The sequence below is a fragment of the Haliaeetus leucocephalus genome, unplaced genomic scaffold, assembly GCF_000737465.1.
Source record: "Haliaeetus leucocephalus isolate CR32 unplaced genomic scaffold, Haliaeetus_leucocephalus-4.0 Scaffold439, whole genome shotgun sequence".
Taxonomy (NCBI): Eukaryota; Metazoa; Chordata; class Aves; order Accipitriformes; family Accipitridae; genus Haliaeetus; species Haliaeetus leucocephalus.
In genome coordinates, this window is record NW_010972875.1 from 1,922,021 (window position 1) to 1,949,409 (window position 27,389).

The 27,389-nt window shown below is 35.5% G+C and overlaps 1 protein-coding gene across 1 annotated transcript in view; it reads right to left on the reverse strand.

The window, feature by feature from the left end:
• Positions 1 to 27,389, reverse strand: part of ARAP2 (ArfGAP with RhoGAP domain, ankyrin repeat and PH domain 2) — a 124,796-nt gene that overhangs the window by 18,346 nt on the left and 79,061 nt on the right. The window contains exons 20-26 of the mRNA XM_010574428.1: positions 26,540 to 26,752; positions 24,194 to 24,299; positions 21,579 to 21,726; positions 20,644 to 20,712; positions 11,431 to 11,505; positions 10,167 to 10,284; positions 5,532 to 5,660 (exon numbers count right to left, since the gene is read on the reverse strand). Of these exons, the coding sequence (XP_010572730.1) occupies positions 5,532 to 5,660; positions 10,167 to 10,284; positions 11,431 to 11,505; positions 20,644 to 20,712; positions 21,579 to 21,726; positions 24,194 to 24,299; positions 26,540 to 26,752 (858 nt within the window). The remainder of the gene's footprint in view (positions 1 to 5,531; positions 5,661 to 10,166; positions 10,285 to 11,430; positions 11,506 to 20,643; positions 20,713 to 21,578; positions 21,727 to 24,193; positions 24,300 to 26,539; positions 26,753 to 27,389) is intronic.

A 27,389-nucleotide genomic window follows, 5' to 3' on the forward strand; every position in this document is an offset into this window, starting at 1 on the left:
GAGGGGGGGGCGGGGGGCGGGTGTTAACTAGTTTATCAGCTTTTCCCAGCAACGCTACTTTCAAATAGCAAAAACTTCTGACCACTAATTACAGTAATTACCATGCTGATATGACTCATGCATGTAAACTCAAACCAAAACAGCACTTGAACAAAGTAAGCAACAACAGAAGAAAAAAAAAATTCCTACTTGCATCTTATCAAGACTTTATGAAAGAGCACAGACTTCAGCAGAATTCTGAAATATTCATTTCTCCTTGAGGTAACTAGTGCTGGAAGCAGACGGCCAGAGTGAAGAGAGAGCAGCTAGGCAGGAGATGAACTCTTCTCCATTCCAGTCAACACCATTTCACCTTGAAGAGGGAGCCATACTAACAGGGCTAATAATTCCTTTAACTGAAAACACTACAAGCCTACTACTTATGCCATATTTTGGCTTTCACCACCTATTTTCTTTTGCTAAATGTAGGTATTTCCCGTAAGTCACTCACTCACTTAGGAAACACTGAATAAACTTGTTTAGGAGTCCCAGAATAATATCACTGGTTTTATAATATATTAATTTCAAGATAGTTAATAAAACTGTGGTGTAAAAGGAGTACGTGGTGTATGGAGAATAGCACCCTTACCCAACTACTCAACTGGCTTTTTCCATAAAAATTCCACTTAGGATTTGAGCATCTGGTATCAGAACTCATTATTAAGAACCAGCATATAATATAATCTCAAAAAAATAAGAATAAAATGTTTTGAATAAATCAACAATAAAAAGTAACATAAAATAAATTTTCATTTGGTCAGGAAGGACAGGAATACACAAAAGACCAACTTTCATTGTTTGCATAATTTTTTCTATTTGTGAAGAGCGGTATTATACAGCCACAGCTAACTACACAAATAGTCATGCTTTGGAAGCGACACTTGCTGTAATATGTACTAATCAAAATTACGTATTTCTTCAATCTTCATACATTCTGTTAAATGAGCAGTCAATATCTTCAAGTACTGCATCACATGCACAAAGCAAGTATGAGAGGTGATGAGGGAGAATTAAGAATTTGCATGAAATGTCACTACTGATGATAAAATGCAGGGTCTAACAGAAATATATTGCATGGTAGTTTGCAACTACCTGTATTTCAGTATTATGTTTTTTGCTCTTCTTTTAAAGAACCTGTAAACAGTTATTCCATGTGCGACTATTTAGGAAGATCCCCAACATTTTAATAGTAAAAAATGTATTAATGCATTAGATGCACGGTTGTGCATGCACAAAAAGTACGGGAGTGATATCCAGTCTCAAACACCCAATTATGCAAATAAACTTTAAAGTGCATACAAAAAAACCAGTTAGGTTGTATTTCAAAACTCAGAGTCAGATTCTACCATCGTTTGTATGGTGTAGAGAGACTTTGGGACTAACTTGAAAAGTTGTATCTCAATCCCATCTTTCATACTGGTTCAAAAACAGCTGTTTAAAGAGTCAGAATTAAATTATTCCTCCTACTAACCCTAATTATTTGCAAAAAGAAGATAATTAACAATTGTGAATCTAATTCCCTCTTACTTTATATCTTAGTACAAGTTGAAGTTATGAAAAACATTAAAAAATATAATGGAAATTAAAAAGATAATAAAATTCTTTGATTTCATTGAATAAAACCAACAACATTCTAATCAGCATGCTTGCCATGAAAGGAAAATCTCAAAAGAAAATTTCCCAGTATTTTCATTAGAGTTTAAGATGGAATCTAAAGCCAGAATCAATACATTTCAACAATTAAAATCAGAATTTACTTGGATTGACTCAATTAGAAGTGCAAATATACACACACAGTTAAAAAAGGTGCTAAAATATTCCCTCTTTGCCAATACGAATATTTATTTCATGTTCAGAATAGAATATCAATCTTTATTTACACAATCATAAGCTTTTTTTTTTAAACCATACCAAATGAGAGTAGCAGGATACTTCCACTTCTGTACCAAAATGGACGATTTTCAATTTCTGCACACATCTCTTGACATGACAAAAACTCATTCTAAACTTCACAACATTCCCACCACAGCAAATCTATCAAACACTTGATACTTACAAGGATCTTAGAAAAGCCTGAAGGAGAAAGAATAATAATCCTCTAAACTGATGATATTCAACATTCTTTAGAATCCAGTGTTTCATAAAGTAAATCTAAAATCATCAGGATGTGTCCTAATCAGAATGATTTTTCAGATATGAACTTTACAAAACATGCAAAACTTTCTAGAACTTTGCAAGTACTAGGAACTAGATGCACGCAAGCCATTCAGGATTGATCCACCTATGGTTTAGAAGTTTGCCTTTCAAAGAATATCTCTGAATAACAGGCCCTGTTCTCAGAAATCAATACTTCCCACTCAAATTATACAATGCTTACTGGTAAAATTTCAAGGACCTATATACACACACTTTATAGTGAATCTATTCCCCCATATTCTTCTAATAAATAAAACTTTAATGTGGGAAATTTTCAGGTAAGGAGAAGAAAAAGGGTCTTGAAATAACTGTACTGAGTATCTCCTGAATAGCTGTACTGAGTATCTCTTATACCAAAATACAATGCACACCTTGGCCTTCTGAACAGCACTTGAAAGAGTGCTCCTGCAACAAGCATGAAAAGCTATAGAATAAATTGTCAAGAGAGTAACTAAAGATCTGGAGTAAAGTTGAAAACTCACCATGAATTTACTGAAACATATCAATACAAACACACACTTTTTTCTCCTTGAAAAGGAAAGTTGATTTCTAGACAAGAGAAAATACACATCTAGACCTCAACATAATGTTTGATATTGCACAACATGAGAAATTAGTTTAGAATGGACAAAATTAGTATAATAATTATGAAAAAGGAGAATGTACTATGTATAAGGAACATGGGAAAAGTTGCACTGACAGGGAAGACAATGGTAGGTTGCCAAGATGAAATGAGGCTAATAGAGTTGTTCCTTTAGGCTCACTATTGAACCAACATTATTTCAAATGTCATTAAAGTCTCTGGAAGAAAAAGGAGAAAAGTGCCGATGACACAAAGCTCTGAGGTAACATTAATAGAAAAAAGGTAAGGAATATAATAATTTAGTCTGTGAGATTCTAACATAAATCAGAGAACCACGGAAAATTCATGGAATTCAATTATAATACGATCACAGCCCTATTAATTTTACTGAGAAGGAGGCGGCCATCCATCCACCCAGTTGTCTATTTGTATGGGCTGAATCCACTGTTAAAAACCATACTTCAAATAGTAATGGTTGGACATCTGGCCTCGGCTCTACTACTCAGTGAGGAGGAATTATCCACATAAAGAGTGTAAAAGACTGAAAAGATTAAGGTCTCCCCTTTTTCCTTCAAGCTAGCAGTTTTTTCTTGTGTACTTTCAGATGGAGAGCCCCAGCATAACCAGAACTGCCTCCTCCTCTAGACACTGGGAGCATCCCTTCCCCAATGACCTCATCCTACATCTTTTCTCACTCTGACACTATCTAGTGATGCAAGTACAAAGTTTATCTAAAAGAAAAAAAAGGTATCTTTTTGTCCTGAAATAGCTGTTTACTTGTTTTAATAGTGCATACAGATGCAAGATTAGAAATACAAACATAAACACATAGATTCCTGCAACTACAAGATGTGGATGAATGGTGCAGACTTTCTGTGCATCTTTGCCTACACTTAATATATACGCTGTTTTGCTGAATCTAATGAACTTGCTCCTCAGTATTGCTAATGTTTCAGAGTAAATTTATAAGCTAAAAATGGACTAAAAAATTCTAATACTGTGTTTATTTTAAACATTATTTTATTATAATAAGATCCAGTTAGGAAAAGTAACGTTTTAGAAATTAAAGTATGTTCACCATGTAAAAGTTCCTTAAAATGGCAATTCTACTCTCAAGAAAAGATTTTGTAATACATGAGATTACTATGCCATGTACAACTTGTAGAGGTCAACACTGTAAGTCTGCAACGTGGCAGAGATTTTTCCCTTCAAACCAATAAGAAAATCAATATAATTTATTCAATAAGAGTTTTAATTATTTTAACACACACACACAAAAAAGCCAGGAAATGTAAACATTCAATCAAAAGCCAGTGTGTCTACACTAAGGTCAAACTGAATAGAACTGATGCAAACAATTATTGTGGTGGGTTGGGAGAACAAATGGATGTAGAAATTAGGAAAGAAGGCAGGCAGGCAAATGGCAGCTCTCCCCTTTAAATAGTACATTTTGTAAATTGACACTAGCCTAATCCTTACATGTTCTCAGAGCAGTGGTTCACATAATCCTTATGATCTATTCCCTTTTCTGATTATACCTCAACACATACCAAGTGAGGTGACAGGAGTTCATATATCAAGCTTTTAATGAAGTAGGCCATTTCTCTATTCACTCTCTGCTATGACATGTTTAGAGATAGTGAAACTCAAACATAAAAGTCATAAACAGCACACTTGTTAAGGTTGGTTTATATTTGTGTCATATGCTTTTACAGGAATAAAAGATGATGAGAGAAGGCTATTACTTTCAGAAGAATAAGCATAATAGCATAACTTCTTGAAATCAAGACAGAAGAGATATATAGATGGAGAGATAAATACCTCTGTGTATGGGGAAAAGAGGAAAAGATTACATATTTGAGTAGGTCATTAGATAACATCAGATGGGCATTAAACCAGGCATCATGCGTCACCATCACATGTTTTACAGTGACAGCATACAGGATTTCAACTCCTCAAAAACAAGATAGTGATTTTTGGACATGCTTAACTTCTAAACTCCTGCTTACCTCAAAGCAAATACTACATATTATTATACGGGAGACTTAAACCCAGGTATTATGTCAAAAAAAAAAAAAAAAAAAAAAAGGACTCTATCAGCTTGTAAGTCATATTTTTCCACTAAGTATTTGAGCTATATTTCCTTTCAAGGGTCAGATCTAAATTCCTCTTCCTTTTTAGAGGCCACATACTCTAAGTCTTTCAGCTGCTTGAGTATGTCATTCAAATTAGCTTTGTAGTTTGGAGGCATCAGATTGTATAACAGAAATTAGTGTATAACATACTTACATAATTATATGTAAACTACATGTTTTATATATAATGTAAACATTAAATACACAAGATATACATATACAGTCCACAAAGAGAGAGTATAGTGTAGTATGTATGTGGATGGACTATGCAGCACTGTACTATGGATAAAAGAGCAGTCTCAAGCTTCACAGCAGAAGTTCACAGACTGTGAAGTGAATGCGGAGTTTCTGTATACTTTATGTTCAAATGGGAGAACTTACATTTTATAGAAACAAGAACATCCATAATTTTTATGTTTTAAAAGGAAGTCAGCACAACTCTCAGTAAATCATTAATTTTTATAAAGTAGTAGTAATTCAGATGTTCTGGGACACTTTGCCCCAATGAAACAGCTACAAAGGAATTACCATCCTTATGTCCCCACATGAAGTATCCAAGGTCTAAAAAAGATACGTACCACTGTAGAGTTTTATCATGTCTGCTGTTAGAAATCTCTTTATTATCAGATATGCAGTGCCAGGCTCTGGTAGTGAACTCCAGTGAAGAACTTGTTCTAGTACATTCTCTGTATAATGCAGAGGACGTTCTGAAAAATGCCGGAGAAAAACACAAAACAAAACAAACAACATTGAAATTAAAAAAAAAAAAAACAATAAAAAAAAAAAAAAAAAGCAAAAAACCTCCAAAAAACCAAAAAACAAGTTTGGAGGCCCTTAGAAGTTACACATACTTATACACAACACTGTCTTACTTGCAGCTATAGAAGAAAAACACTGCTTTCAAAATAAGACAATTAGGCACTTCATTGACTTTCTGCAGCAACACCTTTGCTGGCAGGGTTTGCATATGTAATGAATATCAAGTTAAACAAGCAGTAGTCAAATGTTCAGTGACCCTTTTGTATTTAGTTATGAATATTTGCTTATGTAAAGATGTTAAAACACTGCTTTCACATTAAATACAAAAGTTAGAAACTATCACAGGGCATACCTAAATATGATCAAACAGAATCGAGACCTACATCTAGACTGGGCCTCATTGGTCTAGGCTCAATACAAAAATGAATCATCACAGTTATCAAGTCTCTGCTATCAAAACCCAAAGGTTTTGGGGCAGTCACAGTGAAAAAAAACAAAACTAAACCTGATATAGATTATATTGCCTGTTAATGATCAAAACAGACTGAGACAGACTCTTGGTGTCATTACATTCCTTTTACTAGAAGAAAAAGTATGTGGTCTTACTAGGTCTTCTCCCTGTTACTGTGGTCGGGGAATTTCCAGACTTGCACTGTTATATACCACGCTCATACGAAGAGAACAGCAACATTAAAATACCAACAGATGAAGGTGTGACTAGACTGTATGTGTGCAACACCAGTTGCTCAAACATACATTTGTTGATAGGTATCATCCATCCTAAAAGAGAAGCTCTGAGACCCTTTCACAGGATTGAAAAACTGCAGTGATAAGTCCATCCAGCACCCCATACAAACACCAGTTCATATAGCAAATGAAAGTAGGGAGGATCTTGCAAATAGTCCCTAAATCCGCATTGCCAGATCCAGCACAAATCTGAGTGTGACATTTACTGCAACACAGCCTGAGGTATCATACAAGGCAGCGCTGATGTGGATGGAGGGAGACCATACAGTTTCCCTCTCCATTAATTCTTCCTCCACACATACACACCTGAAGGCTTTCACCTGCTCAGCAGTGAGCACCTACTATAATTCATGAAACACAAAAACCTTAACGATGGCTTTGCAGGCTACAACTTAGACCAGTGGATCCAAGTGCCACTTTATCTCCAAAGAGAGAATTTTTTCCAGAAGTTGTGAGTTCCCATTTGCATACCAGCTTATGTGGGTCAGGCCTTGAGAGGAGCTGGGTACAGCTCCTGGAAAGTCACACCTGTGTGACACTGTCATGTTGGGTCAGGCAGTCTAGCCCTGTGTCTCTTGTGTACTGAAGGGTAAAGCATGCTGCCATAATCTCATTTTTCATTTCTGCTAGGGTAGATGAATATGAAATGTCAACAGCTGCTTTGGGACTGTCCAGCACTACACTCAAGCAGAACATATTTTCCCGAACACTGGAGCTTCAGAAAGCAGCAGCTACAAATAACACACTTAAGCAACAGAAAAAACTACCGCTGTTTTGGGATGTAAAAAAACTACCTTACCTGTAGACTTGTTATACCACTTATATAAAGATTTTAGTATTCAGACATGACAACAAAGCAGCTTAACAACAATACCATTCTGTAGACAGCAGCTCGATCCCTACTTTGTAACACCCTTTCTTGTGGCCCTTTTGTTTTAAATGGTCAAACTTTTAAAATTTCTTTTCAACTTTTGGGAAACTGGACTCTGATGTGATAAAGTTAAAACAACTTGTTGCCTTTGTACAAGAGAGAAAAATCCATTTTAAGGAGAAGAACTTTATAAATCAAAGGCAGGAAACACTGGTAAATCACCACATCTTCCTAGAACACCAGCGCTCCCAGAGTAAACACCTACTGTTTTATTTATAGTTACATTTAAGACCATCTGTCATCATGGATTACACGGTACATAAATCATCATGCTGAAATGCATTAGCTATTTTACTGGCAACACACCTCATTTACAAACTACCCATCAAGCACAAATTACCAAAAAAAAAAAATACACCCTATTTTGGAAAAACATATGGCATTGAATGTTCTGCATTAGGTTTGAAATAATTGATAATTTTATCTACTTTTCTATATGCAAATAATTTAGTTGATTTTTAATACTGCAATTTTAGTATTTTGAACAGCAAGCAGTCAACACATACATCCAATTACCCTTTTACTTAGGTCATCATAAGCTGGTAAATATCCAAAACCAGTCATTTTCACCCTAAACAACATTAACTATCAGGAGAAAATTATTTTTTAGAAAATGTAAGATTCTAATTTTCTTGCCTTCTCAGGGTTCGTTTTCAGGGCAGTATATCTTAAAAAGTAAAATAACTGTCAAAACTTCAGGATTGAGTGTAACAAACTGAATATGACCATGCACTGGACAGGTACCAGACCAGGGCAGGAACACAAGCAGAAAATTAATTTCTGTCAGAAAGACACTGTGATCATTAATGTACATTTGAAACAAATAAGCAAGCTTTGTTACTGTCATGACATATCATAATCTCAACTTATTTGTAAATGCCTTAGATTAATTAAAGTTCAATGGCAATTGTTAGATAACGCTAGTAAGATCAACTTGCAGCTTGCAGCAGGAGTCTTCCTAAGTAAGTGCCTCTTACTACATGCATTATTTTTATTTTTCAACTTTATTAATTCAGTTTGCCTGTTCTGAAGCACAGATTCTTCCAGAAAGTTGTCCATGAAGAAGACATTTCATCAACACAGTCTCTACTGATTGGAGCCAGGTGCTGAATTAGGACTTCAGTTTGTTTTTTTGCTTGTTTATTTTGGTTTTAAAACACTTGTATGCCATTTCTACTTTCCATTGTAAACTCTTGTTTCAATGGGATACACTCTAATCCCTTGCCAATATTTATTGTCCTATATAGGGCCTGTACTGCCTCACTCTAAGCTTAATTTTGCTCATTTTCCATAGTTATCAGCTCAGACATTTCTAGCCCACACTAAAATACTAGTTGTTGCACCCAAATATCTCAAGAAGCTGCTGTGGGAACTATCTTTTGTACTTACTTTTATGTTCTCTTGGCCATATCTAGTTTAGCTTTCATTTGCCTGTAAGTGTTATATATCAAGTTTAAGAAAATAAAATCCCCTCTTCAAATTTTTCCATTACTCAGTCAAAAAAACCAGGATTTCTACAGTACTTGTACGAGTTATCAGGACTCTTCTAAAGATCACAGATGCTAGCATTCTTTGTCAGTTGACGCCCACATCTATGAATCTGGAAATGAACTCGTAACAACTCTACACAGCATCACCACAAGACTGTAAAATGCAAAGAGGGATCAGGATCATTTATTTTAAGTCAAAAAGGAGACTGCACTTCCATTCTCATTACTGATACTGCCAAGGTCAAGACTGATATATCAGGAATATTAGTAAATTTGAAGAGATTATTGTAAGCACATCTGAAAATCGAGTACAAAAAAACTATTCAAACAATCTTGGAACATTTAGTAATCTTAGGTTTCTCAATTTTCTTATACTTTTCTTTTTCCTTAACTTGAAAATAGGTATCTTCACTACAGAAATAAACTAGTCCACAGTCCACTTATGTAACATGAAAATAAGAGCAGCAACTTACTAATGAAGTGCAAACAGACGTTCCTTTTACTAAAAGCGTATTTCTGTCCCCCTTCTTCAAAAATCAGATGACATCAGTGAATATTCATCAAAATACAATGTTTTAATTAAAGAAAACTCTATTACTTTATGTTATTTTAAGTATCTCTAATAATAAAGTGCAAGCTCCAGCACGCATGAAGCACTCCCAATGTTAAAACCTCTTTACAGCTCATGAATACTGTTGACCATGTGACATTTGCTCTTGTTGGCAGCAGAACTATATTTAAAACAAATGTTTCAAGATTCTGCTCCATACACCATAATGCCACTTGCCATAAACACAGGATTACACAGTTTATGCCTCCTTTTTCATCCACACACATAAAATAATTGACTAAATAAAAAAAGATCCTTTCCCCGAAGTATTACATGTATTTTCTCATTTCATTTTCTGAAAAACATTATTCCTTATAAAATCAACTGCTAACATTCTAATGAAAATAAGTTTCTTCTTTTAGACTTATTGGTAAGAGCTACTTTTCTATAGCTGATGACGAATGAACTGTGAAGGAGGGTAATATAAAGAACATTTTTTCAAACCCCGATTTATAAGCATTTTAAAACAATTCATCATATTATTTCTGGCAAAGTGTAGAAAGAAATCATGCAGATGCCCCAGTAACCAAATGTAAAACAATGGCATAAAGGCTAATTTTTGTTTTGTTTCTATAAACTTTTCAGTAACTCTTTAACTAAGCTTTGGATTATGTTAAGTATTGAAAAATAAAAATAATAAAATTTGATGAACACAAATAATTTAAGTGTCACTAACCTAGTTCTCCATTTTCAAGTACTTCAAAAGTAGCCCAGATATCATCTTTGCTGGGAATAATATTTTTGATTCCTAAAACATCATTAGTTAATTCTTCTGCTTCCATCAAAGGTGATACCTGTAATACAAATTGAGTCAGTTTATAATATATTACAATTACCGACTTCTGATTTATTTTTTCAAAATCTTCCTCCTTGCAACTGATGTTTAAAAAAAAACAAAAAAAAACAAAACCAAACAAACAAAAAAAAAAAAAGGCAGATATACTGAGTTGGAAACCCATAAATTATTTGTCAGGATCCACCATGCTTTCCTTATTTTGTTCCATGAAATCAAAGTTACAATTTTTAACAGAATGATAACTTGGTAACTTGAAATTCCTTTTCTCTACTCTTGAATAATTAGGGGGAAAAAGAAAAGCTTTGATATTTTCTCTTCAGTATGGGAAGGTAAATATTACAGAAGTACAATTTTTTTATTTTAGCAATGCATTTCCCATTTTTTTATTCCAATTAAAAAAAAGCATGTCTTGCATGCATGTATGTGTGTATCTACATATACCACGTACCACATATATGTACAAACATAAGTGTTTGAGAGTCATATGCTGAACAGAACAGAAAGGAAACAGAAACAGAAAGGTATAACATTAAAAAAAAAAAGCACTGCCCTAAATTTTCTGCTTCCTTCTTAACAATATCTGTCCTTTGTCATTACAGAAATTAATTTTTTTTTTCCTCAGCATCCAAACAATAGAGCACTACTACATGGAGACGAGCTTGTTTAAAATACACTATCAGATACCAGGCTGAAAAATCTCAATACTAGTAAGCAACAAACTTTGGCTTCTTAGCGCTTAAGGAAAACAGCCACCGGCAAAAAGAAAAATCAGGAGGAAGGTCATTTAAATGGCCTTGTACTATTAAATAAAACCAGCATTCACTGTGTACTTGTTAATGTTTTTGTGTGTTGCACCCATAGAGCTGCGATAATTTATACCATGGTATACTGCAGTAAAACCAAAGGAGGACGTCTCTCCTTTAAAATTGTATCATACAATTCTCCTTAAAAATGCATAATAATAATCAGTCTTTACAAAATCTAGGTAACACAGAAAATTTAAAAAAAATATTTAAAAGAATAGTGATAGATATGCATTTGTATTTTCATTATGTAATTACATAAAAACATGTATGAAAATAAATTTGGTATACTTAATGAGAAAGTGCTTAGTAAAAACACTGTATCACTTGTATACACTAACTCTGATTATAATACTACAGTCTGGCTCCTTTCTTTCCACGTAAACTTCAATCAGCAAATCTCCAGCCTGGGAAACCTAAAACAAAACAATTAAAAAAAATTAGACTGTCTTAAAAATATTTTAAATATCCTTTTAAATAGGGAAAGTACAATTATTATCTAGTAGATGTGCTAGAACCTTCTGAACTCAAACTTTTTTTTCCACCAACTTATCTATAAAAATAGTCCAAATGTTGACTCTAATGGGAAAACCTGCACTACATTCACTTTTATTTGACTAGTGTAAGGAAAAAAACCCTATTCACAAATTCAGGAGGAAAATGCAAACCCTAAATCCAACAGAATCATATCAAACAAAATGAACACATTTTACAAATACCATTCAAGAGCAGGAAAACTAGAGGACATAAATATAAATTTAAAATTTCCACTTATTTCAAGACTGCAAAGTCTAAGACATGAGTGTACCTTAGTATCTTAAACAGCCAGAACCATAACTGATTTAGGGGTTAGCCAGGCTCACTTCAGTGCCAAAACAGATGACCAGAATTTAAAACCATGAAAAAATACAGGACAGGAACCCCAAACTAAAATGAGTTAGTTAAAAATGAGAGGAAAAATTACAAATAAGAGAATATTTCAGTCATATAGCCATGTGTACATATCTGGATAATCAAAATTCATTACTACAAAGACTACATTTATGATTATTAATCACAATGAAAATGTGTCATTAAGTATTTAGAAAAAGGAATCAAAACAAATGCTCCTGGTATCAACCTCTGTTGAATATAGCTCTTCAAATTTGTTGGAGAGATAGCTAAACTTTAGATACAATGCTAACGTGAAAAAATTAGATGATAAAGCAAGTGTATGACATAATATATAATAGTTTAATTACTCAATACCAACAAACATAATTTAAGAATGCCTAACAATATGAAACTTACAAAGAAATTGGAAAGTCAGTAATTTTATGATCAAGGAGAAAAATCTGATTCATGACAAGGAATTTAGTATTTTCCATTGTTACTAGATTTGCTCATCTATGGCAATAAAATTATCTTTGTGGATGAGAAATTACTTTACCTTTCTACAGTTAAAAATGTCTCCTGTCTTGCCTGCTCTAATTCCCTTGTGGTATAGACATAAGCATCGTCAAAAGATTGTAATTCATCCCAGTTTCTAAAACTAAATATATCGTGATGATCAGAGCATAGGAAGAAAAAATACAGCAAAAAAACTCGACCTTTCAGGAGGTGTACCCTTTTATTAATAAGCCGATTTAATAATCGAATTAACATTAAGAATGACAATTTGTGTCTTCTTTATGAGAACAGTATTCACAGTGATGCTACTTATTTATATATTACTACAAACAGAGGAAGCGTTTAAGAACAGTAAAAAAGCTGCATCATATACAGAATAAGATACGGAGAAAATGATAGCAACAGGCGAGCTTTGTGATACATTTTGACTAATTTACAGAACCTAAAACTACATTTCTATAGAAAAATAAATGGCAGAACTCAATTTTAGAGAACATTAACATTCTGAAAAATGGTGACTTTAAAGTTAGTTTAGCCTCTGAGAATAGAAAACTAACGGAAACATTTGTGAGGAAAAACATTACAAAGCTACTTTGAAGAAAGCTACTTAATTATAGTGGCACAGACTCAAAAAAGCTCATTTAGTTGTAAAATTTGCTTTTCAGATGATATTACAGAAAAAGGTTGGAAATAAGAATGAAGCTGACATTTGATTTCCACTGGGCTCATGTAAACAACCGTATGGAGAAAATGTGATATAAATTACAGCAGCAAACTGAAACAGCTGGCCTAAGTATATGGTGGACAGAAAATGAAGAGCAGCTAATGAAGTGCCACCCGGAACGGAACTTCAGTGACATTTCGAGACATGAGAACTTCCAGGCCTTCAGCAGAAATTTGGTTCAGTTGTTCTTCTCTGAACACTCTGCATCATCAGCCCAGAGATAAAACTACTATAGCAACCTATATACTCAAATGTATTAGGTATCCGCATCACCGATTTTCCCACAAATATGCGCATGTTTTGATGCAATAATGTCACACTATCAGATGTTAAATGGAAAGGATTCTTATGCACAATTCTTAATTGCAGCTGCTTGAGGTCTAAGTTGCCAATCACCCGTGCTGTTACATCACTCGATCTGCACCATGTCATCAGTTTTAACAGTAACTGGAAGTCCATCCAAAAAAGTTCCAAAGAGCTATCTCTCCTGCATGAGCCTTAAGTCCAATCTCCATGCTACATGGTCTGCATATGCAAGTCTTCAAAATGCATGGTCTCAGAAACTGCTTACAGGCTGAATGATGGTAGCTACTGACAGAGGAAGTAGAGCAGCTGAAAAAGAATGTTTCAGCATACCCTTTTTCTTTCACTGAAATAATGAAGGATATCAAGTTAAAGCTACACCATTCTAACTAACCACTGTTCCTATTCTGAAAATGTTTATCCCATTTCAGGTCTGCACTGGCAAATACAGCTCATGACAAATGGCTAGGGTCTGGCTATTCTTTTTATAGTGTTAATGAAAGCATCAAATGCTAAGTTGGACTTAACAACAGCAGTTTAAAAGAAGTTTATATGGCCAAGCCTGGTAAAATATAAAGTGTAGGCATCCATACAATCTAGTCTTCCAAAATTATGAGTAATTTGCACTTTATACTCATGATAGAAATTATAAATGTAAAAATACAACAAAGAGGAAGGTCAATCTTTTTCAAAAGCACTTAGTGTTAGTCCAGGTTTGGCTCTAAGGTATTCCCTCACCTGTTGACAACACCATGCATAGTTAGGGAAATGTTGAATTCTTCTAGAGAAAAAGCTATATATAAAATCTCAAAACATCCTTGTAAACCACCTAGAAGAAGCTTCTGTAATCAGTGGGCTTCAGGCAGTAAATACTCTGAAATAACAGCAAGTGCGCAACCTTTGATGAGAATTATTCCCTTCTGCATTGAAGTGGTCCCCAGCATTAGACATCCATGCATTTCACATGTTACATACATATACAGTCTCAGAAAAAGGTATTTTTATTTGAAACAGTAGTTACATTAATCATGTCTGCTACAGAAAAATTGGCAACTGGCAAAAAACGTTCCACAGTTTAATTCAGATGGGAAAAATGTTCATAGTCACAATCAAATTGCCACAAACGACAGTCAGGCTCTTGAGAACTCCACTCCCCAGTTGTTATATTAAAGGGGTAATAGGCTCACATAACAGAGAGAATGAAGTCCCTATCCTTAAAAGCAGTTCAAACTTCAATTTATCATCCATTAAAAGGTAGAAGTCTTGTTCCAATGTCTACTGCTTATTTAGAAAGCTGAAAGAAAAAGGCTGCTATCTCTGGGGCAGGTGCTCCCAAACAACTGAGGTCTCCTGAGTTCATATTTGCTATCTTGACTTCTGGTGGCTCTTTTTCCAGGAAATGCCATACAGAGTAAAGATACCAACGATTTGATAAGATCCAAAACCATTTTCTAACTCAAACTCAGCATTCCATGATGTCTTCAGATACAGTATTGACAGAGATAAATTAATAAAATCCAGCAGCTCAGTTACTATTTTCCTCGTAACAGGTTGTGAAAACATGTACTGAATATTAAGAATTCAGGTTTTCCAAGCAGGAATCTGGAGTCACTTAAGATACGCAATTTTAAAATACCCCAGTGACCAAGTCTGTTCTAGGAAATTTGCATTACTTATTTTCTTTATAGGGAGAACATCAACTACAGCTTTAAGTTGAGATCATTGTCCTGCTTGGGAAACAGGGAAGTCAATTATTCTGTATAGTATTTTCCATTTTATGCCATTCAAGTCTATATTAAAGAATAAATCCATAAAACAATACACACAATTTTTAGTGCAAATCCATTTTGCCCACACAATACAAATAATATAGCATAAAATATTTGATTAGGTCTTAATAGTAAAGTATTTCTAGAAGAAAGTGAAAAAGGTGGTACTATACTGCAATAGTTTTTCATTAATAATCAATTTTCCCATCTCCTTTTCACGTTGAGATTTTCTAGCACGCAGATATTTCTGATCTCATTTTCCTTTCTTTATGTAGCAGTTCATATGGAAATCCAAAGTGTTTGGCCACGTAAGCTCTTGAGCAACACAAAACAAGACTAAACAGATTTTTCTGTGTTTAATTTCCCAATAGCAATCCTCAAAACAATCACTCATGTACATGGGTACCCAACGAATTAGCCTTTTCTATTAAAACATTCTTGGTACCTAAAGTTTCTTTTCTTACTAAGGACTGGTGCACCTCGGTAAAGCCGAGGAGCTCAATCCATCTAACCATTAAACTCATCCAGGATACACTCTGAATGCACGCACTGCCAAACCCAATAATTTGAATTCACGTTTCCAAGACAGTGCCATAACGGACAGGCTCTAAATTATTCCAGGTGATTGTAAAGTTGTGGAAGGATTGTGAAGGGGTGGAATCAGATACAAAGGAAATAATACACTCCACTGCAGCTTATAAAGCTGTACCACATGGTAACCACAGATAAGTGAAGAGAAGGAAAAATGCATTCAGGTCAGCCCTTACCTTGCTCAAGGAAGTATTTAGCCTCCTCAGTCCTCATCTGCATATTAAAATGGAAGAAAATGTTCAAGTTCTCCTTTAGAAAGTATCTTAAGATGATGGTTTGGCTCTGTGAATCAGCATCTGACACACACGTGTTCAGGCATGCAAGAAAGGGAGAATTTAAGAGGCTCCCTTCCTTCAGCATCCTAGCTCCAGGCTAGGTCAGTAGGCTCCTTACGCAGCATGTTGACTGTTAAGACTCCAAGTCTCCCTTCCCTACCCATTTCACAAATAACTTAAGTGCTTAATCTGGGACAGAACAGTACATGTGGGATCCAGGAGCCTTGCCCTAAATTCTTACACAGAAATACTGTTCCTTACATGACGCAATGTCTGAGTTCATGCCACCAGAAACCTAACAGCATGGACCTGGAAAGAACCAGGGCACACCCTGGTCAGGCCTCTGCCCTGAGCAGCTGGGGTCCCAAGATCACAGAGCAAGCCAAGGAGTGCTTCTACACCTCAGGCAAGGTTAGCTCTCGTGCACCTGAGGCCTTTGGACTTTCACAACTCTTTGTGGTACACAAACACAAGGCCGGTTGCCAGGGGAAGAAAAAAAAAAGAAAAAAAAAGGCACCACTGAGATGGAAAACATAGCTGTGGTGTAACAGCTTACTCTAGAAATTACCTGAGAAAGCACTTAATGAATACAGCAAAAATTTACAGATAAACCCAGGTGGTAACATGATTCAGTGAAATTTAGTATCAGTGACATGTCGTATCTAGGAGACTCTGTAGTCCAGCTGAGATTCTCTCACACATCATATCTAAGTATTTAGCACTTATTTACCACGTTCTTTGGAGAACTTTTTTTCCCATGGGATGAAAAAAATAGATTTTCAAATGTATACATTTAAATACAATTTCTAATGCACTTCTTTTTAGCCCCCTCTCTCCCTTTAAACTAAAGTAGGAAGTGCCATTTTCTTCAATTTTGTAAGTTCTACTTGAACAAGCATTCTCTCTGAAACTGAAAGTAGTCATTTCTAGCGATATGTTAAGAATGAATGATAACAAATTTGACAGTAGCACACCACCTAATAAAATAAGAATCCCTTTCACTGCTGCCTTCCAAATTTTAAGTACTATAAAGCACTGCAAATCATCCCTTACTATTTATGAGGCCTGAATGGATGAGCAAAGAGCTCCTGGCTGAACTCAGATGAACAAACGAAGCGTGGAAGAGCTGGAAGCAGGGGCAGGTGACCCAAGAAAAGCACAGAGCTTCTGTCCCAATGTGCAGGGATAAGGTTAGAGAAACCAAGGCCGACCCCGAGTTGAAGTTCGCAAGGGATGCAAAGGGCAACAGGAAAGGATTCTACAGGTACATAAACTGCAAAAGTGAGCCTATTGAAAACATGGGCCTGCTGCTGAATAGGGCAGGCGACCAGGTGACAAATCACACAGAAGAGGCCAAGGTACTCAATGCATTCTTTGTCTCAGTCTTTACTGGTAAGACTGACTTTCAGAAATCCCAGGCCCCTGAAACCAGAGGGAAGGTCTGGAGCAAGGAATATTACGGAGGAAGACCAGGTTAAGGAGCATTAAATAAGTTAGATGTACATGAGTCCATGAAGCCTGACAAGTAGGACCCACGAGTGCTGAGGAATCTCACTGATGTCACTGTAAAGTCAGTCTCAATTATCTCTGAAGAGTCATGATGACTGGGAGAGGTTCCCAAAGACTGGAAGAGCACAAGTATCGATCCCATCTTCAAGAAGGGCAAGAAAGAAGATCTGGGGAGCTACAGGCTGGTCAACCTCACCTCAGTTCCTGGGAAGGTAATGGAGAAAAACCTCCTGTACATGTACAAATATCTGATGGGAGAGAATGCAGAAAAGTGAGATACTCTTCTCAGTGACATGGCAAGAGGCAATGAGCCCAAATTAAAACCACGCAAAATTCAATCTGAACACAAGAAAACAATTATACTGTGGGGGTGGGCAAACACTGGAAGAGGTTGCTCAGAGAGGTTCCATCCTTGGAGATATTCACAATCTGACAGGACACGGTCCTAGGCAACCTGCCATGCTTGAGCAGCAGTGTAATCAGACTAGATGACCTCAACAGGTTCCTTCCAACCTAGACTACTAGAATAAAGCTGCATCAGAGGAAGCTTAGATTGGCCATTAGGAAAAGGTTCTTCATTGAGAGGGTGGTCACTCACTGGAACAGGCTTCCCAGGGAAGTGGTCACAGCACCACGCCTGTCAGAGTTCAAGAAGCATCTGGACAACGCTTTTAGTCATATGGTTTACTTTTTGGTAGTCCTGCGAGGAGCAGGGAATTGGGACTGGTTGATCCTTACAAGTCCCTTCCAACCTGAGATACTGTACGATTCTATGATAATTCTGTGATTAGGTAGCAGATTTTGTTTCATTTTTAAGGTTAAAGTGATATTACTATTTTTTGTAAAGAATTTAAAGCTTAGCCATGTGTGTTATGAGAATTAAGCCAGAGTCTGTTAACACAGTGGGTGTAACCATCAGTTTAGAAAGCTGATTATTAATGCTAGAGACTTTGCTGTCAGCAAAATAAGAACAGTTAAAATCCCAGTTCAATCTTTCTATAATTCTGCCTCCCAACAATCTGGAGAGTCCCAGGGAAACCAGTCCAAACAGGCCCAATTATTCATGAAGGTTCCAGTTTGATTATAAAGTTTAAAATGTGGAAGACTAGCTTTTCAGGTGCTGGAAGCTTTTTAATAAAAATCTTAACAATTTTAGAAAGCCTAGGCTTTTATTTTAAAGAACAGAAAGCAAGTCTCTTCTTCTTGTAAATATAATACCTCATAAAGGTCATTTAGTAGTGGTATCTGGGGTGGAAAAAATACAGAACAAAACCATTTTATTTGGTCTTCCCTATATTCCTCACAGCTTCAGTTTTAGACAAACCTACCTAGACAGCAGTTGCTACTGTGTTATTCAATCCATCAACAGCCTTTCAGCTTCCTTTCTTTTCTTCCTCCCTATCTAATCAAAATGATTCCACTATCTCCTCCTCTACTCATGAAACTCCTCTCATATCTCCCTAATTTTTCCAGAAGGTATTACAAATATTTAATCATGACAGCTTCCCAGAGTTGCTTGGAAAATGTTAATAGTGTAACCAGATGTAACATGCATTATTTTGGTTCTAAAACCACAGAAAAGAATGTATTTAAAAGTCCATGCATTTTTCACTGTCTTCGGCTTCAAAATTTTATTCTCTAATCTCAGTAAGGTCCTTTTCATGGTCCCCAGAATTAATAAGTTCCATTAAAGATACTTCAACCCCTGCCTTGCAGAATGCTCTTAGGGATATCAAATCGGGGGGGGGGGAGGGGGGGGGGGGTTGCCAGAATGCAGATGTTTCCATTCTGCAAGACAGACACTAGAAATAAACTTTAAATTGTTTCCCAGTGACTTGGTCACTCCCCACTGGGCACCAAAAGGAGGAAATAGGCATTCTACCTTCTATATGAACATTCACAGTAGGTCATTATGGTCAGAAAGCTTCATGCCACTCTGACCCAGACAATAAGGGAATATGAGATAAAAGCAAGACTCTAGATAGCAATTCACAGAACATAGAATTTCAACATGTATTTGCAAGACCCTGTCTTCTTAATGATGGCTTACAAGGTACCACAAAACTGTTGATGGAAGGCAGAAGGCAACCAACAAAGTATTATAGATTTTTTTTTTCTGCTGGCTTAGTTTCTAAAGCCCTATAAGCTCCAAAACCGCTCAAAGCTTCTCCTCCACTACTTTAGATTTCTGAAAAAGCTTTTAAGCTCCTTGCATTTCCTTTTACCTTTCTTAATTCAACCACCTTGGTAGTGTTATGAAACTTACCAATTTTTGCTTTAATTAGGACTGTACAAAAATACCATTCAGACAGTGAAACGTGCTATCACTTTGCTGTTTCTTACCACTCTGAAGTTATTCAAAAGTTGTTAAGACTGGAACTCAAGATGATAATAAGTGGCATAAGATCTCCCATTTTCCTATATTGTATCCTGAAGTTCAGTTTGACTGTTGGTATGTGTCTGAAGCTTCCCCAAATAATGTTTGTGGTTTGGGGTTCTAGAAATGGTCACAAAACAGGATACGGCTAAAGATTCAGACACTTTAAACTCAAAGGGATAGTGAAACTCTAATGAAGAGGGACCACGTATACCCAAAGCTTATGAAATAATAAAAGTATTAATATACACTTGAAGGTACTTAATATGCAAGTTTAAAATTAAAAAAGGACAGGTCATCACTTTCACACTTGCAAAATTTGACCATTTCCTCCTAGTACAATTTATGAAGTATAGTAAAAGCATGTAACAACCTGTAAGTTATCCCAGTGCTCAGGTCAGAACATAATTCCACAGTATGCTTTACACAGAACTGTTTTCCTTTATCAGTTTATGCCTCCTCTTTTATTTAATTTTATTTCCCTCAGCGCTGTAAAAAACACTGGTCACTATACAAACTCAGTAATTTACATTTAGAAATCTAGGTATAAAAACCTGTAAACAACAAAATAGTCTTTGTTAAAATTGTTTTCGTACCAGTTGATATTTCCCACTTACCTGAGTGTCTTTCCACCTGGTAATAAAGCTGTTCTCTATATCCATTTGTTTGACCTGGTCTTCATTTATCTGTTTAAAATGGATAAGTTTTGATCAATTAATAAGTATAAGGGAGCTAGTATAAAAATTACAACATAAAGTAGCAAACACTAATTTAATATAATAAACTAAGATAAATACAAATATAAATACAGAGCAATGCTTACATCTAAAATTAGTAAATAATTAATAATAATGCAACAATAATAAATATTGTTACAATTAACCATAGTGTTAATCGCGTTCTTATAGAAGCAGCTATGCAAAATATTCTATCAGTCAGAAACAGCACTTCATTGATGGGATTCGTTACTATAAACTTTACCAAATACATATTAGAAGTGAGAACTCCAAGAAAAACTGCCAAGCAATGTTATAGTGGCACAGTAAACTCTACACCAAAACGGCTAATACGAATTGCTTCTAGCAGTATCTCTCTACCCAGTTGGATTTAATGTTCTTTCTAGACCTAAGGAACCAAACACTTGCTCTAGTCTTTATTGTAACCACAGCTCGGAGACTAAGAACACAGAATTCTTCCATGCTTCAGTTCTGATCAGGCCCATAAAATCTGCATAGAAGTATTATTTTCAATAGTCATAATCTTAATGTTTTCTTAAAATTGGTATGCTGGTGTCAAGCAAGAAGAATGTGCACCATTTTGGAAAACAGTAGCTCACAGCAACCCTATAAATATAGTCTTTCCTACACAGACTAAGCTAGCTGGGAAATAAAATTTAAAGCAGACAAAAAACAATGTCCACTGAATTAAGAGTTCAAAACCCTGCAAATCCTCAGGCAGTGTAACTAATAGCAAGATCATCTTTAAAAAGACTTCTACATTTTAGCATGTCTAACAGCTGAGCAATTAGGACACTTTATATAAAGATACCTACATCAAAAAGTTGCACATAATTTTTAATTAGATCTTCAATTACATTGACTTCTTCACTAGTTTGGCCCTTAGTTTGAAATAAGCATGAGGAAAACGCCATGGCTAGATTGTGAGGGTTCATATGATTGGTTTCAGAACACTTCTGCACCCTGTTGAAGGAAAAATAAACATATTTAGAAGATTTCATTGTTCCTTTAATTGTCTGAGGCTCCTCTACAGAATATGCAGTGCATTTCAAAAAGAATAACTACATTAAATGCAATGAAAAAAATCTAATATTATTTATTCTTTTTTATATTTGTTTCTTTATATTCTTTACCTCGCATCTCATTACGGAAATGAAAACTTATATTTTCTATCTGCATCTCAAATGATATCAAAATTATTTAGAATAGAATAAAAATAGAATAGTTCAGTTGGAAGGGACTTACAACAATCATCTAGTCCAACTGCCTGATCACTTAAGGGCTGACCAAAAGTTGAAGAATGTTATTAAGGACGTTGTCCAAATGCCTCTTAAACACAGACAGGCTTGGGGCATTGACCACCTCTCTAGGAAGCCTGTTCCAGTATTTGGCTACCCTCTTGGTAAAGAAATGTTTCCCAATATGAAGTCTGAACCTCCCCAAGTGCAGCTTTGAACCATTCCCACATGTCCTATCACTGGATCCCAGGGAGAAGAGCTCAGCACCTCCCCTCTCCACTTCTCCTCCTCAGGACGATGTACAAAGCCATGAGGTCGTCCCTCAGCCTCCTTTTCTCCAAACCAGACAAGCCCAAAGTCCTTAGCTACTCCCCATAGGACATTTCTTCCAGGCCTTTCACCAGCTCTGCTGCCCTCCTCTGGATGCATTCAAGGACCTTAACATCTTTCTTAAATTGTGGGGCCCAGAGCTGTACGCAGTACTCAAGGTGAGGCTGCAACAACACTAAGTACAGCTTCGCTATATTAAGTTACATGAGTATATCCTACAAACTTATGATCTAAGATTAAAAAAAAAAAAGTGGAAAGAAATTAGATCCTTCTTAGTTTCTACAGTTATGGTAAAGTTTTACATATCAATTCTGTTGTTTACATAATGTATCCTCTTTTAGAATCAAACACTTCAAAGCATCACACAGAATTTTGGCTGTTACACACATGAATTCAAACTACTTTCAGAACAGATATAACAGCATATTAATATATCTGAATTGGATATGCTTAGAAACATCGTTAAACACAATACTTACTATAACCTTTATCCTAACAATGGCACCAATCAATTTAATAATCATATAAATAGTTTTTAAAGGACATCTGCTATGTACCTGGCTATGTAATGTAATTTCTGAACACAACATCCTGTACAGAAAAGGTTCTATACATTCTCTACTCACTACAATTTACCAGGAACATAATCTGACTTGTTCATTAGATAATATATATTTAACCATGACACTGCAGAATCATCCAAGTGTTGTGGTTTAACCCCAGCCAGCAACTAAGCACTATGCAGGTGCTCAATCACTCCCCCCATTCCCAGTGGTATGGGGGAGAGAATCAGGGAAAAAAAGGAAAATTTGTGGGTTGAGATAAGAACAGTTTAATAGAACAGAAAGGAAGAAACTAATAATGATAATAATAACAGTAATAAAATGACAATAATAATAAAAGGATTGGAATATACAAAACAAGTGATGCACAATGCAATTGCTCACCACTGGCCGACTGATGCACAATTTCCTCCTGAGCAGTGATCCATCCCTCCTGGTCGACTCCCCCCAGTTTATATACTGGGCATGACATCACATGGTATGGAATACCCTGTTGGCCAGTTTGGGTCAGCTGCCCTGGCTATGCCCCCTCCCAACTTCTTGTGCCCCTCCAGCTTTCTCGCTGGCTGGGCATGAGAAGCTGAAAAAACCTTGACTTAGTCTAAACACTACTCAGCAACAACTGAAAACATCAGTGTTATCAACATTCTCCTAATACTGAATCCAAGATATAACACTATACCGGCTACTAGAAAGAAAATTAACTCTATCCCAGCTGAAACCAGGACACCAAGTCACACATTTTTTATACATTTGTTGCTGCTTATTTGATCTAGGAATAAGACATGACCTTTGTTGCTTAAACAAGTTTATATTTTGGATATTGTCTACCGCTACCTCAGCTGCAAAATGAAGCATTGATGAAAAACAGAAAGGGTAGCTAATTCTCAAAGTTATTAAGTGCAATACAGATTGTGGAGAAGGACATTTTCCCTGAAAAGTCTTTTAATTTCAAGAACCATTTGCAATAATCCTCTGGAAGACTAGCAGACTGGGGTAAAATGAATTTGTATAAAGAAGCTACCTCAAAAATTACCCTATTTGGACACATACACTGGCAGCCCTCTTGCTGTAAGGCTGTTCCATCCCATTAATATTTATGGATACCTACTGCTAAAAATACAACCAAAGAAAAAACACATTATAAATTAAAAGGAATCAAATATAATTAATCGCCACAACTAGGTAACCTTTTGATGCTTACTAGTTAATGAAACAAGCCACATTTCATCTATGGTAGAGTTATACTGAGAACACATTACAAGAATTTCTCTGCTACAGTGCATCATTTGCATTGACCTGTAAAGATGTTCAATTAAAGCAGCCAAAGTTGCCCTATTGACTGGTGGAAGCGTCCGAATAAAAGCTCCATACTTCCTCACACGTTCCTTTTCATTCTGTGTATCTGCCGGAAAATAATAATCATTGAGCATTAATAACAATGCACACTAAAAATCAACAGCAGTTCTCATTAACTATATTTGCATCACCTAGTCATTTAAAATTACAATTTACCCAATCAACCTCTTCTTCATAAAGGCAATACTGACAATCTACTATTAACAAAGTCTATTATTGTACACCAGTTCAGGGAAACAGTATCAGCAATGATGAGGGACAGTTCTATATTCAAGCACCATTTGTTACAGTTTAAGACTAAATCCCAGGATAGCAATTGCTTTTCTTCTCAAAGGTTGTTTAGTCTGTAGTTTGTGTGTGTACATGTGTGAGTGCATCTGTGTATACACATGTGCAAATGTACTTCTAAGAGTTCCCAGAGATAAGAAAGGAAAAGACCTTTTCATATTTTTAATTTTTATTGGTAAAGTGTCTCAAGGCCCAAATTAGTTTAAAGATCCAAATATACAAGACTGGTAAGAGGAGAGTAAAGGGGAAGGAGTGGTGAATAAGGTGTACAAAGTTACATAGCTGGACAGTGGCAGAGCCAATGACAGGAATTCCAGTCTTCGGAATTGCAGTATGAGACAGTCACAGCTCCCTACCTTCAAGTTAAGCCTGCCTCCCTGTGCTGCATAGATACTACAGAGCATAATCCTGCTCAGGGCATGAGCAAAGTTAATGTAAATTTTATTTATTTAGCTTTTTTCTTATCAGTCCCTTGCTTCACTCAAGTTTCGGAAAGGAAAAAGCACATAAGAACTCTCATCTCTTCCAGCTGATTGCTAGCACTCTCCACTAACTACTGCACTGTGTTATGATTTCTTTGGTAATTGGAAGAAAAAATAAACAAACAAAAAAACAGTTTAAAGGTCTTCTACTGGATCTTCCTAAGTGTTTTAGTCTTCCCACAAGTACTTTCAGTGTCACTTAATTATAACAGGACAGAATTCTCTGCTGTAAAACTGAAGCAGAATTTTAGCCCCACATACAAATCAGGAAGTTAAATCACTGTAACACCATTATGTAACACCTCTATTCACAAAAGAGCTAACTTAAATCTAAACTGCTACCGATACAACTTTTTTTTGACTTATGATAAGATCGGATCAATCTTGTGGTAAGTGAATAAATTCTTAATATTCTTTCCTCTAGTTTGTTCAAATTAAGGTTAAAGTTCAAAAATGTGTAATATTGATACTTGAATTTCCCAAACTTCTAGTGGTTCACATTAAAGCAACTTCCATAAGTTTGAACTTAAGCAAAATCGGAGAGGAATATGCTTTTAATATCTTTTTTAAAGACAAAACTCACCACACTAAACAAGCCTATATGATTTCAATGCATTAAGGCAGAAATTATTGTTCTGTCTTAGCTTTTCCTGTGCATCTCTTATTGCTATGCATCATCTGCAAATTTATAGCACAGTTTTGGATGGAAAGAGTTTGTTTCTTGAAGTCTGTAAATACTGCAATATAGAAACCAATAGAAATATAGCTGGTTTGTATGAACACTATAGAAACCATCACAATTTATGTAATGAGTAACTAATTTATTAGTAATCTCAAGGTTCTGTTTTCAACCACAGAGATACACATCCTCATGTTTTAAATACATAAGTTACAGTTTGGGTTGAAGTTACTTAACTTTTCTTTCAAATTAAATCAATATTTCTAAGGAAACAAAAAACAAGTTAACTGTTGGTAACAAGTTTACATTGTTATTAATACACATAACATTGTGTGAATGTTCATAAAAGATATTTGAAGAATTTAAGCAGCAAGACTGTCATTTAACTATCATGCAGATGATAGCATTAACATTAGTTCAAAAGTGGCATAAACTTCTACATATGGTCAAAAGACAGAGTACACACTTTTTTCCTACTCTAACATTTGTCTATTTCTTGAATTCTGCCATCAATGCTTCAGTAAAATATTAATCATCACTTCTTACCTTGGCTGATCCAACTACAACACAGTGCAATACTGGTCTACTGTTACAAGGAAACATCACTATTTGTTGTTATTATTATTTTGGTTCACTTAAAGGCAATAAAATCATCTCTGATTAACATAAGTATATTGCAGCCAAGCTCTAAACTTTTTTTCTTCCTCACTACAATTGTTTTGCCAATTATCAAATTACATAGGTTGACACAGGGCAAGTAATTAACAACCCCCTCAAATTTGATACTGAAAACGTACATACAACCTTTCTTGTATTGAGTGTTACTGAATACATTACCTAACGCAGAGATCCAGAATGGGTAAAGTTCTTTAGTGAGAAGTGCATCATCTATCTGAGAAAGAAAACTCTTCAACACATCAGTCACATCTTCAAGCTGATGTTTTCCTGCTCTTAGTTTAACACTCCTTGCATCTTTTTTGAAGCTTTCCAGCAGTTCAACCACATTGGAAGAATCACCATTCTTAAGGTAGATGTGCTTGCTACCTAAACCTAAGTTACAGAAATACAGGACAGAAAAATAAACAAATGTAAAATCAAGTATTCTTTTAAAAATTCCAAACGTTATTATAAGAAAAGCATATCTGGCTGTCAAACATATCATATCTCCTACTAAAATCTCACTGACCTTTTGCACATACTCACTTTGTCAGTAAAAACACTGCAAAGCCTGCTTACACCCAACCAGACCTCTTTGCAAAAATACACATCATAATATTAAGCAAGCCTGGGATCACAATTTCAGGAATACTTTACAGGCAATTCAAATCCCCATATCTCTTCAGAACTTCCTAAAATAATAGTTTCAGAAGGCACAGTAAAGGAAAAAAGTTCTGATGACTGCTATTGTATTACGCATAAAAAAAAGCTGCTTTCATGAGCAAAACTCCCACTATTTTATTACCCTACTGATCAGCTCAGCTTGGGACTCAGTAAAGTATTATTCTATTCATCCAACCTGAAACATTTCACTCTTAAAAGCCTCAAGATTAGAAGAAAGTATTCCTTTTTTTCTGATTTTTCTCACATTCAGGAAGACATCAGGCAGCCACTATTCTTGTATTTAACAACTAACACCACAAAAGCCAACTTAAAAGAAAATTCATAGTCTAAAACACAGTCAAGACTA